The 13,745-nt window shown below is 45.0% G+C and overlaps 1 protein-coding gene across 1 annotated transcript in view; it reads right to left on the bottom strand.

Moving 5' to 3' along the window:
* CRYBG3 (crystallin beta-gamma domain containing 3) overlaps positions 1 to 13,745 on the bottom strand; it is an 86,333-nt gene that overhangs the window by 7,741 nt on the left and 64,847 nt on the right. The window contains exons 14-17 of the mRNA XM_071568818.1: positions 12,510 to 12,636; positions 11,524 to 11,556; positions 8,210 to 8,319; positions 7,587 to 7,713 (exon numbers count right to left, since the gene is read on the bottom strand). Of these exons, the coding sequence (XP_071424919.1) occupies positions 7,587 to 7,713; positions 8,210 to 8,319; positions 11,524 to 11,556; positions 12,510 to 12,636 (397 nt within the window). The remainder of the gene's footprint in view (positions 1 to 7,586; positions 7,714 to 8,209; positions 8,320 to 11,523; positions 11,557 to 12,509; positions 12,637 to 13,745) is intronic.

Consider the following 13,745-nt stretch of genomic DNA (forward strand, 5'->3'; position numbering starts at 1 on the left):
TTTGGATCTCATTTGTACCATCAGGGCCTTGACTGCTTTTCAAAAACCCAGAAATGCCCAGATGGATACACGTTACCCCAGCAGTTTTCAGGGGGATCTGCAGGTTGCACCTGGAGTAGTGAGGCCAATCCCAAGTCCAGTGTCCACAGAACTCACTCAGCAGGAGTTCAGTGCAAAGATCTTAGAGAGCTGCAAACTGTGAAAGAAGAAAATGACCAACTAAAAAGCTCTCAATTTCAACAGGCAGTCCTATTTTTCTGCTGGCAATCTTGCAGAAATAGCTTAGTCAACCCTTCAATCTCATGTAAAATTGAAACATTTTTCATTTAATGTCCTTTTCTACAGTTGACAGATTGCCTGGGAAAGCAAATAAAGAGACCAGGTTGCATGAAAATGTGGTACAGCCATGAGATCAGCAGAAAAAGAGAGAAAACTCTTAAATACACAAAGTCTGTGCCTTAATACAAGGAACATTTGCACAATTCTTCGGCATCTTGAACCCAAAACCATAAGGGGAGTATTGAAACCAAAAGCACTTGATGTTCACACCTTGATGCAGGTGGTAAAGGAAGAGGGAACAGCTCTGGCTAATCCTGCTCAGCCTCTCCAGGAAGGTCACCTCGTTCTTAGGAGAGGTTATCTCAGATAGTTGGCTCAGGCCAAAACTAGGATTTCTCCTGCAGCAAAGACATGGCCTCAGGTGGAATAAATGAAGCAAAATCCTGAATTAAAGTTGACACAGGCACTGAGTAATTATGAGGAATGAACTCTCATGTTTGAGCAGGCACCATGTATTGCAGTGAAGTGTCTCTGAAGAGCTCAGTGGTGATTCAGGACATACAAATTTCCTTGACACTGACTCAGTGCACTTGGTATGTGGCTGGTTGGTCAGAATCTGCCCCAGAGAAATTGCTTTCCAGTGCAGGGACAACTCAGTCATGCAACAACACTGCAAGGACAGAGAGTTTGCTGAGCCATTTTAAACAAGAGCTTGGGATCATCCACTCAGAGACATTTAAAAAGCCCACTGTACTCCTAAAAACTGCTGTTACAAACCTGAAAGAGATTCAAACCTGTGATCTTTTTATTTTGGAAAGTCAGTTCTTCCCGAGTGCTTCTGCTGGATGGGGTGGGTCAGATTTGCAACCCTTAGAAACCCAGAGCAGCAGACCCAGTGCAGGCAGCAACTCCTCACTGCTTGGCTCAGCAAGGCAGTGCCACCACACTCCTGCTGGCAGGGCCTTGGCACTGGTTTGCACTGAGCAGATACCAGAATCATAGAATGGACTGGGTTGGAAAAAACCTCCGAGATCATCAAGTCCAACCCTTGGTCCAACTCCAGTCCCTTTACCAGATCATGGCACTCAGTGCCACGGCCAAGCTCAGTTGAAAAACCTCCAGGGATGGGGAATCCACCCCCTCTCTGGGCAGCCCATTCCAATGCCTGAGCACTCTCTCTGCAAAGAATTGCCTTCTGCTCTCCAACTTCAATTTCCCCTGGCAGAGCTTGAGCCCATCGTGCCCCCTTGTCCTATTGCTGAGTGCCTGGGAGAAGAGACCAACCCCCACCTGGCCAGAACTTCCCTTCAAATCCAGAACAGGCCCAGCAGGGCCAATTTCCACAAGTGCTTTACTGACCATGAGAAACACCCTTTGGCATCTGTGTTAGCCAAGCATGAAAATTTATCCTGCTGCTGCAATAGCCACATGTTAAGAGACAGGGATGCTGCACTAGATGGACAGGTTGTCTGATACAGAATATCCATTTATATGCCAAGAACCAGGACAGCAAATTGGTGGAGTCAATTAAAGTGACTCCAGAGTCAATTAAAACGACTCCAGCTGTCCTGGGGTTGAGGCTGTTTGGCCTGAGTGGCCTGGGAATGCCTGTCCAGCTGCTCAGAGCCCCACTGTGCCCACAGGCACTGCATCCCTGGCACACACACAGCCAGTGACAAGGGCTGATGCCACCACCTTCCCTGGAGGCCTCAGGAGGACCCCACTGACCCTGCACAGACAGAAAACAGGCTGCTGTGTCAGGCACTGAGCTGTCACACTTCCACAGCCATATATAGAGCAAAGAGCTGCTTCCTCCCTTTGTATATCCCATGCCATGCCAACAGCTGGCAGCAGTGCCCTGGCCTGGCTTTCCTCTCTCTCTGTGTTTTTCTGGCTCCATGGAAACCACCAACAGTGAGATTTGAGGCTCTGCCTCTTACCCTCACTACAGAGGCACCTCGTTCCCACCCTTCTCACACAGTGCTGGGCAGCATTTGCACCCATCTGCAGGCTGAAAAAGCACTGGCAGGAACTGTGGAGCTGACAGGATCAGCTTCCCTCACCAAGGGACAGGACAGGGATGAGCAGGGCTCTCCAAGAGCCAGGGGAAGGGCAACTGGAAGGGAAAACAGGACAGCCCCAGACTGTGGCATGGCCTTGGGTGGCCCCTGGTTCCCCATTTGAAAGGTGAGCTAAAGACACCCACATTTACCCACAAGTGGAGTCATTCCCATGGCTGGGTCAGGGTTATCTCAGCCTCCTTTCATCGTTATTTCAAGGAAAACACCTGAAATGCCATCCTTGGGGACCAGCTTGCCAACTGTGAGGATGCCAAAGCACAGAAGAATTACTTCTCCCAGGCACTCAGCAATAGGATTGGGATGAGACCTCCTATTGCATGTCAAAACTGCACAGCAGAGTCCCAAAGACTGACAGAAGAGTAACGAGGCTGGAGAAGGGACTGGAGCACAAGTGCTGTGGGGAGAGGCTGAGGGAGCTGGGGGTGTTTAGCCTGGAGAAGAGGAGGCTCAGAGGTGACCTCAGCACTGTCTGGAACTCCCTGAAGGGAAATTCTGTCCAGGTGGGGGTTGGTCTCTTCTCCCAGGCACTCAGCAATAGGACAAGGGGGCATGATGGGCTCAAGCTCTGCCAGGGGAAATTGAAGTTGGAGAGCAGAAGGCAATTCTTTGCAGAGAGAGTGCTCAGGCATTGGAATGGGCTGCCCAGAGAGGGGGTGGATTCCCCATCCCTGGAGGTTTTTCAACTGAACTTGGCCGTGGCACTGAGTGCCATGATCTGGTAAAGGGACTGGAGTTGGACCAAGGATTGGACTTGATGATCTCAGAGGTCTTTTCCAACCCAATCCATTCTGTGATTCTATGACTTGATCTTCAGGTGTGAAGGAACCGAGTGCCTTTGCTTAAACCACCACCAGTAACATTTCAAGAGGTTGTGCCTGTTCTGGTTTTCACTGCCAGTGCCCAGGGAGAAAGCTGAAGAGACTCAGTACATTCCAGAGGGCAGTGATTAAGAAGGGCTGTATTTACACAGCATTTCAGGCTCTGGGCAGCCTTGTGAGCTGTGAAATGCACTGATATTCTTTACTTTGCAGGTGTGGCAGCCCATGGCTAACCCAGCACAGGATGCAGGGAAATGTCACAGAAATCAGCACCCTGAAAACCTCCTGTGCAGTTCAACTCAGCTCAGGCTCTCCCTTGATGATCTTCACCTTTCTGTAAATGAACAGAAGCTGCACCACCAATTTTCACAATAGGTTTTTATACCAGTTCAGACCAAAACACAGTGCAAGCCTGATGTGTTTGATATTAAACAAACATCAGAGCAAGATGAGCTTCCTTTAAATGCCTTTTGTAAAGCAGCACTGCACAGACACCAGGCTGGCCAAAAACCCAGGAGCGAAAACCAAACGCACAGGGGAATTTGCACATGTGCCCCTAACAAAAAGCAGGATTTCAGCTATAAATACAGATAGTTCTGCATTATGCATGCTGTGGAAATGATTACTAATGGGCTCACCCCAAAACACGATTTTTTTCCTCCCAGTTCTTGTTTTGCAAACTTAAGATTGTGCAAACTTTGATGGGAAAACCTAAAAATGCCAAGGAAAGGAGTCCACAGGGCCAGACCAGGGCATGATTAATTAATATGGAAATCAATATAGAATCAATATAGAAATCTATATTAATCAATATAGAAATGCAAGACTGATCAGAGTAAGAATAAGGAATGCCTCAAAAAGGAAAAAAACCCAACCAAACAAAAAAAGCCATTGCACAACCTACAACCTGGATCTCATTTCTGGTTTTAGAACTATGAGACTGGTTTAACTTAAGGGCTGACATTAACATTTTAGAAGGGAAACCCAGTGCTGATTGCAACACTCCTGGATATTCCTGTCCATGGAAATCACATAAAATATGAGGAAGAGTTTGGCAAAACCACCTGCCTGAGAAAAGGCAGCACCAGAGCTGAACTCCCCACTGCAAGAACAAGATTTATCCCAAAGGATGAACCTCCTCAAGCAACAAACACCAAAGTTAGCCAAGCTAAAACACTGTCACCACACAGAAGAAATCAGACAGTCTCAGCCTGTTTTCCTTCCCAAATAATTTTGTGTTGCTCTGGAAGTTTTGAGTTTTTCCACTTTAACTGGGCCAACTCTGTGGTTTAGAAAGAAATTTTTCATTTTGTTATGTTTAACAAGCAAATTGTATTTCTGTCAATTTTCAAACTAATACCACAGGAGTTTACTTTCCCAAACAAAAAAAAATCCTCTTTATTTTTCATTTATAACATTTGTTATATTTGTTTGCATGAAAGCTGCATTTTCCGTATTAAAAATGACTCCCTTAAATCTTTTTCTCATCTTCAAAGAGTTGATCTGTTTTGGAAGAAAAAAAAGTCAAGGCTTTGCAGAAGTTCTTTGCTGTTTTATACTGATTAAGGCAGCACTGTTACCTCAGGCACAAAAATGCCCCTGCCACCTTACAGAGCTGTTCCAGAATCACACCCGTGCCATGAAGGAATACTACAAATATGGAATGTTAATCCCCAAATTCTCCTGCCAGCACAGAGCCCAGAAATGTTGCAGCAGCTGACAACACTCAAGAAAGCCCCTCAGAACTGTTACAGATTGGAGTGAAAACTCACAAAGTTACACTCAGCTGTACAAAACCCAAGGGAACATACAGATAATTGTCACTACAATCCTGCAAATGGGAAAGGGAAGACCCAGATCCCACCTTCTCATTTTCTCCAGCCCATTTGTTCTCCTACCCCAACGAGCTGGCTGGTACAACCTGCTTCTAAAATAAATACCTGGCCCACACCCACACCCCTGGGCTGGCTTGGACTGTTTCCCAAGGCTGGCAATGAGCAGGAATATTAAAGGGATATTAATTTTCCCCTTTTCCAGTGGCAGACATGGACTCTTCTCCCTGTCAGCATGTGGGAAGCAGAAGCCCCCCAGGTGTCCCTGCAGTGTGGGATCCTGCACAGCCACAGGGCAGCCAACACACCCCACTGAGGGCAGAGCAGCAACAAAGCACATTCAGCCATGAGAGACACATCTCAGCCTGGTATTTAAAGCTGAATAAAGACAAGGGGTTCCCAGGGCCACCAATAATTCAATACAGCTCCACAGCAGCTCCACTGGGAACAGGCTTGCTGCTCTCCTCAATGAGCCAACAGAAAGATGCTGTAATAAAACGGGCTCAGTTCCAGCAACTGTTCTGGGCACAATGCTCAGCACCCACCGCTCCGTGCTCGGTGCCACACAGTGCCCTGGGTGACCTGCACTCACAGGGGCTGGGGACAGCAAGGGCACTGCCCTCTGTGAACAGGGGGGTCCAGCAGCTCCTCATGCTGCTCAGTGCTCCCATTGTGTGAAACCCAAGGGCTCCTCTTTGTGAGAGGAACAAGAACTGGGAGGTGAAGCCTCTCACAGAGCAGAGCACACGTGTGAGCTTCCCTGCCAAGCACAGCCCTGCCAGGGATTGGCCTCAGGACCAGGGGCTGCCAGCAGCTTCCTACCATGCCATGGTGACTTCCCTGGCAGATCACAGCGTGGGGGATGGGGATGAGACCTCCTATTGCATGTCAAAACTGCACAGCAGAGTCCCAAAGCCTGACAGAAGAGTAACAAGGCTGGAGAAGGGACTGGAGCACAAGTGCTGTGGGGAGAGGCTGAGGGAGCTGGGCATGTTTAGCCTGGAGAAGAGGAGGCTCAGAGGTGACCTCAGCACTGTCTGGAACTGCCTGAAGGGAAGTTCTGGCCAGGTTGGTCTCTTCTCCCAGGCACTCAGCAATAGGACAAGGGGGCACGATGGGCTCAAGCTCTGCCAGGGGAAATTGAAGTTGGAGATCAGAAAAAACTTCTTTGCAGAGAGAGTGCTCAGGCATTGGAATGGGCTGTCCAGAGAGGGGGTGGATTCTCCATTCCTGGAGGTTTTTCAACTGAGCTTGGCCGTGGCACTGAGTGCCATGATCTGGTAAAGGGACTGGAGTTGGCCCAAGGGTTGGACTTGATGGTCTCCGAGGTCTTTTCCAACCCCACTGATTCTATGACTTTAAAAGGAGAGCTTTAATCCAAACACCAGGCTCTGAGCAGGTGGAAAGCTACAGCTCCACAGAAGTCACTGTTTCTGTGTGGTCTGGTGCAAAGCCCAGCTCTCAAACTCAACTTGTACATCCTTGCCACCACACCCATGGTTTGTGGTGCTTGGGTTTGCTTGAGGGTTTTTTTTGGTGGGGTTTTACATCTTTGTTTGGTTGGGGTTTTTTGGGGGGTGGGGTTTCTTTCTTTTGTTTTTAAAATCTGTTCACAAATGAAAAAAAGGACTTCATATGTGAAAAAACTGCATTGAGTTATCTCTGCAGTGTACAGTTACTGAAGGACACACGTCACATACACTGAGTTTGTGTTCTGTGATCAGGAAAGGAGTTTTGGAGAAGTTGCTGGTCAGTGCCAGAGAGGAGTGGGCAGAGAAGCCACTTGCTTCTGCTTTACCAGGTGCTCTTTGATGCTCCTGCACAGGAGCACACCAAGATACAGATAAAAGCACAGAGATCACATCACATCCTCTGGGGAGGAGGAAGAGAGAATCAGGAGGGAAGCTGAGATAGGGAAGAAGGCAGGGGTGGAAGGATGGTATTTACAAGGTTCAGTTTTATTTCTCATTATCCTACTCTGATTTGATTGGTAATGAATTAATTTCCCCAAGCTGAGCCTGTTTTGCCTGTGACAGTGGCTGGTGAGTGACCTCTCCCTGCCCTCACCTCAACCCACAAGTCTTTTGCTCTGTTTTCTCTCCCCTGCCCAGCTGAGGAGGCAGAAGGATGAAGTGGCCTTGGTGGGCACCTGGTGCCCTTCCAGGGTCCACCTGCCACAAGCCCAGTGAGAAAAATGCAACTTGTACACCATGGAGCAACTTTGAGCCCAGATCACCCAAAATGGCCACATAAAATCTATAAAATCACAGAATCACAGACTGTTCTGAGTTGGAAGGGACCCCCAAGGATCATCGAGTCCAACTCTTAAGTCAATGGCCCACACAGGGGATTGATCCCATGACCTTGGCATTGTTACAGCCAAGTTTTAACCAACTGAGCTGATCTCAGGGTCTGACCATGTGCAGGCAACAACCTGTTCCTGACCCAAAAATCCTGCAAGCCAAGAAAACAAACTTCACTCCTTTACACTCACTGAGAGTTTGTTTAGCACAAGCACTTGTTTCAGACATCTGACTGGAAAAGAGCTCCAAAATGTTAATACTGAGAGTCCTTACATATTGAATAGGCTTGAGGGCTTTGATTGCAGCAGTGGGGCAGCCACAGGAACTGAGGTCAGTGTAGAGACCTTCTTCCAGCACACAGTGATTGTCAGTGGTTTCCCCTTGGTAATACAGGAGCCAACTGCAGGAATAATGAAACAAAAAAGATAAGCTGCTCATTAAGTTTTTGCCAAGACTTAGTATTTGCTAAGGACATAAGGAGTAAGAAATTGCTTTGTTCTTGTCAGGCTTAAGAGTGAGGTGGCTTGAAAGGCTGTGCCATGAAGCAAGCAAAGCAGCAGAACCAAACCATGTGGTTCAGAAACCTCAGTCCCAGAGTCACACCAGGCAAGAGCAATGCAGACACTCCTACTGCACCAAGCTCAAAATCTGGAATAAATCCTAACTGGAGTTAAAAACAGGAGTCACAGGAACTGTGGAAACTTCCCACAGGGAGGGCAAAATGCACAATACCCAAACCAAGGACAGGATGAGTTACTGAGATGCACTGCAAGACAAAGGCCCTGAGACACCATGGAGTATGATGGGCATGTGTTATGTGTTTGCAGTTGTCTGAAATTTAGTAACATTTAACCCAAAATTACTCAGAATGGTGGCATGTAAAACAACAGACTTACCATCCCCGAAGAACCTTAAAAGAACATGGTATGAATGATGTAAAATCAGAAACTTCTGCTGTGAAATCTACACATGCTCCTTGGAAATGTGTTTTACTGAAAGCTTTGAGCTACAAGAACAAAACAGAACAAAAACAATGACCAGAAGGAAAATGAAGGCATTATCATTAATGTACACAGAGAAAGCTGCACTCTCAGAGAACACCCATTCAAGTCATAAAGGTACAATAAACAGAACCACTTCTCATTTAAGGAATTTTTTACAGTTTTACAGCTGCTTTAGTTTTTGAAAGAGCAAGCAGTTTATCACCTCTGCGACTGGCACAGGATGCTCCCCATGGATGCTGGGGCAGGACTGAAGGTGTTACCATCCATTCAATTCCCACTACAGCAACCCAGAGTTCCAAGCAGGATGGGGAAGGAATGGCCCAAAGAAGCAGAGCTACTGGTGACAAAGTGCTTTGAAACCTCCTGTGATCACAGTGAGGGCAGGGAGTTGTGTCAGACCCAGCAGGAGAATTTCTGAGGGAACTGGGAACTTCTGAAGTTCAGCTGAGCTGTTTCTACAAGTCAGGGTGAAGAACTACAGGTCACACAGGACCATGATCAATTCAACCGTGGAAAGCAACAAGGCTGAAAGTATGGCAGTAAAAGAAAAAAAACAGGAAAGGAAGAAAAACCTAGTATGATGTAGGCTGTGATCCACAAAGTCACCCAGAATTCTCTACCTTTGGGCTGCCACTGAGTAACTGAGATGGAGTTCACTTTAGAGCCTGAAAAGAATGAAAAATTTAATTGTATCAAGAGAACAGCTCACAGTCTGTAATGGAAGGAAAACACGATGGCTGTTGCAAGAGCTCCTTCCCCTTCATGCCCCAGGATTGGCCAAACTTCCTGCCAAAGGAAAGACTCCGAGGCTTTGCCAGGACAGGCTGAGAAAGCCAAACACAAATATCAGCAAAGGATTTTATGGAAAAGCTCAGTCTGTGTTTTGGAAACAAATTAATGTGTTTCCTGTTAGAAAGAACAAGAAAGGCCCAACCTGGCCTTGCCTCTGTAACTGGAGAACATGAACCAGCCACAGCACCATCAGTAAAGTGTCACTGATTTTCCTTTAAATACAATTGCACTGCTCTGGCACAGAACTTCTGGTTAAGCTGCAATTACATGGTATTTTCTACCCACTCATCTAGAAGCTTTATAAAAGCAGTATCTATATATCTATGTATCTGTATAGATATTTATGCACTTTCTTTCACTGGCCACATGCTATGCAAGGCTTTTAAAACATCCACAACTCCTTTTAATACAGAATGTATCTAATGATGAATGATGGTCTAGTGATTCCTCAGTGAAAACACGAAGCAATTAAGCCTCAGACTGCAGCAATCTCTGCTCTGTCAGGGTCTGACATTACTGTATGAGGTTTCACTTCCTAAAAGCTCAACAGACAGCCCATTAAAATACAAATATAAGGTATCACAGCAATTATTTCTGCTTCCTAAATCATCTGCACAAGGCAGCTGCTACTGAAAGGGGCTTTGTTCTTGCTGGAAAAACCAAGCTTTATTTCAACAAATAAAAGGAATGGCTGTGTAGAGTGGGTGATTTCAGACACTGCATGTCCAGGGGTTATCTATTAGGGAGCCTGGCAGGTGGGAAAGGTCAGGGAGAAATCAGGATAGCAACACAAATGGTGTTAAAACTGTTATTAGAGAACACAAGAGGCAACACACAATCCAGGGCAGGTCAGGATTCAGAGGTGACTGTGCAAATACACACACACAGAGGGGTTTTCTCAATTTTCTGGAAATTAAAAGACTGTAAAGCACAATTTATTGAAACTCCAAAGGTTTGAATTGATCTGGAAGGTCTGCAGAACTGGAGTAATGCACTCAAAGAATAGATTTTGGGAGATCCTAAAAAAAAAAAAGAATTGAAGATGGGAATAAAAATATCTTTAACTGTTTGGACCCCACTGGTTTCACCTGAGTTATTTTATCTGGTCCCATTCCCCAAAGCCTGACTGGGAATGTACTTGCAAGGCTCTGGATTTGGCTGCAAACTGCCATGGGAATAGGGCTGGCAGGAAGTCAGTGTTTAGGACTAAAATAATGCCCCAATTATGTCTTCAGACAGGAAACATTTCCTGTAGTCCTGAGTTAATCATAAAACTGGAGAACTGGGAGCCTTGGAGAAGAAAAAGGAGGGTGTGGTGCACCTGCTGAACAACACAATGCTCATTGGTTCCCACCCAGAGATTGTGTTCAGATGACAAAATACTTTTTTAGTTTGCTGAAACAGAACCACTGAGCTCCAAGGTCGGTTTAATCTGAAAAAATGCCCTGTTTCTTCAAATAAAGTTTTCTGAATTTCCCTAATTAAAAGGATGTCATAGAGAGAGCAGTGGAAGCCTTTAGATCATCATTCACACCAGGACAGAAAAGACAAATTAAACAATTAATTCTGGAAGGGAGGAGATTCCTGTTGGGGCAGAACATTGCAGGGGACACAGACCACGTGTGGAGATAAACACAGAGCAGGATTTTGCTTTAGAAAGAGAACATAGAAGTCCAAGAATATAACCTTGGAAGATATGGATCAAAAGTGTGAAACCCAAAACTGACTGAAAGTGAGTTCCAGGGACCACTTTCTCACAGTAAGTTATCACCAACTTAGACACAACCTTCAGGGAATTGCCAGGATGTATCACAGAAGGGATTTATAAAAAATTAATTATCATCAGGATGTGTTCAGAGAAGGTTTTATGCCACTGTGAGAAAAAGGTGACCATGGACCTTAAAGAGCAGCTACACCTGCCTGGGACACTGAAGAGCAGAACCACCACCATTCAAAACAACCCCAAGTTCCTCTGTTGATGCATCTGCAGGTTTGGAAAGTGCAGGTCAATCTTTGCAGTTTCTATTTTCATCTTCACCTCCCCAGTGAAACACAAGAGTGACAAAGCAGAGACAATGCAAAAAATAATGGACTAAAATCTGCCACAGAGAGAAGGATGAATGAATGGGATGGTGAGGTCCCAGAAGAGGGAGAAGGGGAAAATGAACAGCTACGGAGACCCAAAGACAGTCAAACCTACTGAACTTGCATTTTTGAGGACACAATACTAAAGGGTACACTCTGGAATAAAGCAAAGAGCAGAACATCAGCAAGCAACCTTTATACATCTACCAGTGTCATCCATCAATGACCTGCTGTATGAAAATGAGGTATCATTTCAACCAAGACACTCAAAATTACCTGTATTTCATTATTAAATGAAGTTTAGTGCTGTTAAATAATTGCCAACATACCAAATGTGGAGGCTCATTCGGTCCAAGTGGTTCCTGCAATAGTAAATACACATACACACATTAAACCCCCTCCAAATTATTTACAAGTCATTTCCTAGGAGACACGTGAAGTTCCTGAAATTTGTTAATTGTGAGCCCAAACACCCTTCCCAGGCTCTTGGCACAATTCTCCTCCCTGTGGGCTCCCCATTACCTGCCTGAGTGTTCAGTGCCTTTCAGGCAGAGAACTTGCATCAGCATTAATTAGTTCATATAATGTGGATTAGAGCCCATGGAAATGTCTCTGCATTGATTTTTCAGGCTATTTCTTGCAAAGTCACAGAATTAAAAACAACAGACATCTGTGACACCTCTTTCAACACATGATCTTTAAAATAAGGTTAAATGCTCCTTTCCTATTTTCAGTGCATTAGTGTCACTTATTACTTATTTATTTATGACTTATTATTATTTAATACATATTCCTGAGGATTGTCTTTGCTTTGCATTTGGCTTTTGACAGTTCTGGCACTAATCTGTTTGGGCAAGCTGCACTGCTTTGGATTGAAAAATGGATTAAAAATATTTCCTCTCTCTATTCACTGCACGTATTACAAATTTTTCATGCAGAAAAGTAATTTAAAAAGACTTCTATTACACAACAACAACATGGACCAGATAAATTCCCAATTATTTTTATATCCATTATCAATTAGGCTACATAAATTACTGTGTTTTAAGGCAAATTAATCTTTCCAGGCCAGGTTATTCTTTCCATTTATGCAATTTGCCAAAGGGAAGTTCTTCTTATGAGGTTTCCCTGATCATTTTCTCAAGACATAGAAAGATCCAGACTGTCCATTTAAGTCTCCATGATGTTATTAACAAGGGTCTTTAAGTTGTTTCCAAATAAAAAGACAGATTAGATTGTTACAGTGATTGATTATTATGGTATGCTCTGAACTGCAAAGGCCTCATTGATCTAACAAGTTCTGGTAACTACTCACCAGTTTAACAGGTCTGATTGACATGATGACTTTACTGGATCCTCCCCAGTCCAAGAAACATTTGTATTTCCCTTTCTCCAACACATACTGTTCTCCACAGAAGTATTTCTGCTGATATGCCACCCACCTGGAGAGTGACACAAAATTAACCCAGAACATCCTATTTTCTGTGCAGTCTGGTGCCAACAGTGGCAAGTTAAACACCACAAAAAGCCCATCTGACAGACAGTGCAGCATTAAACTTGGTGAGAGGCACAAAACTGTCACACTCTTGATTTTCTGCTCTTACTGTGCAAACACTATTTGACAAACACACAGCTTTGGGTCTCTGCCTTTCCTTTCCACTCATCATGAGATGATGCTTTGCTGAGAAACAAGAAACACAGAGGGAAGACATTCAAGTGACAAGTTAAATTTTATGTGTTAAATTAATGAATCTTTGTGTGTTCAGTATCCTGCAAAGCATCCCCTCATCTCCTGCCACTCTGGGAATGCTCCTGCATCAAACTTGTCTTGCCACCTTCAGGATTTGGCAACTCATGTGCATCCATCCCTCCTCTCCAGACTGAGCCTTTCACTCCTGTCTTTTCTCCCCATCAGACCCTGATAACCAGCCCCAGGGTGAGGAGTCCAAGTCCCCCACTATTGCCACCTGTTCCAAGTTTGAAGCTGTAACAGTTGCTGTTCCCTGTCACCATCACCCCAGGGTGGGTATGGCAATGTTAATGCTGCACTTTTAAAATCACTATTAAAAGTTTTGTCCTTGCTCCATCAGTTAATACCTCCTAACTCTGCCAACAGACACTGCAGGTGCTCTAATTTCCCCTCCTTTTTTATTAAAATTGTGTATTTTCCTTCTGCACTTCACATATGCACACCCAAAGTGAGGCAGGTCCACCCTGTTGCTGTAGCAGTTTGAACCAGATTCTCTTCCACACCTGTTGGGTTAAACAGTTCTTCAAAATGTATTTTAATTTTCAGTGCCAGCAGTCTGACTTTCTCACAAATACAGCATATTTTATCCTTCTGTACAGGCTCCACCTGTCCCAAAAGGCATCCCAGTTCTTAATATATACAGAATTTCTCTTCTGTATTCCTGCCACAGCTCCTGCATCATGAACTACAGTCTGTGACACCCCTGGAGAGACACCACAAGCTTCCTCTAGTGACAAGAGCTCCCAGATCCAAACCAAGGGGTAGTCTTGAGAGCTACAGAAAATTAAGGTGGTTTTTTCC

The sequence above is a fragment of the Pithys albifrons genome, chromosome 1, assembly GCF_047495875.1.
Source record: "Pithys albifrons albifrons isolate INPA30051 chromosome 1, PitAlb_v1, whole genome shotgun sequence".
NCBI lineage: Eukaryota > Metazoa > Chordata > Aves > Passeriformes > Thamnophilidae > Pithys > Pithys albifrons.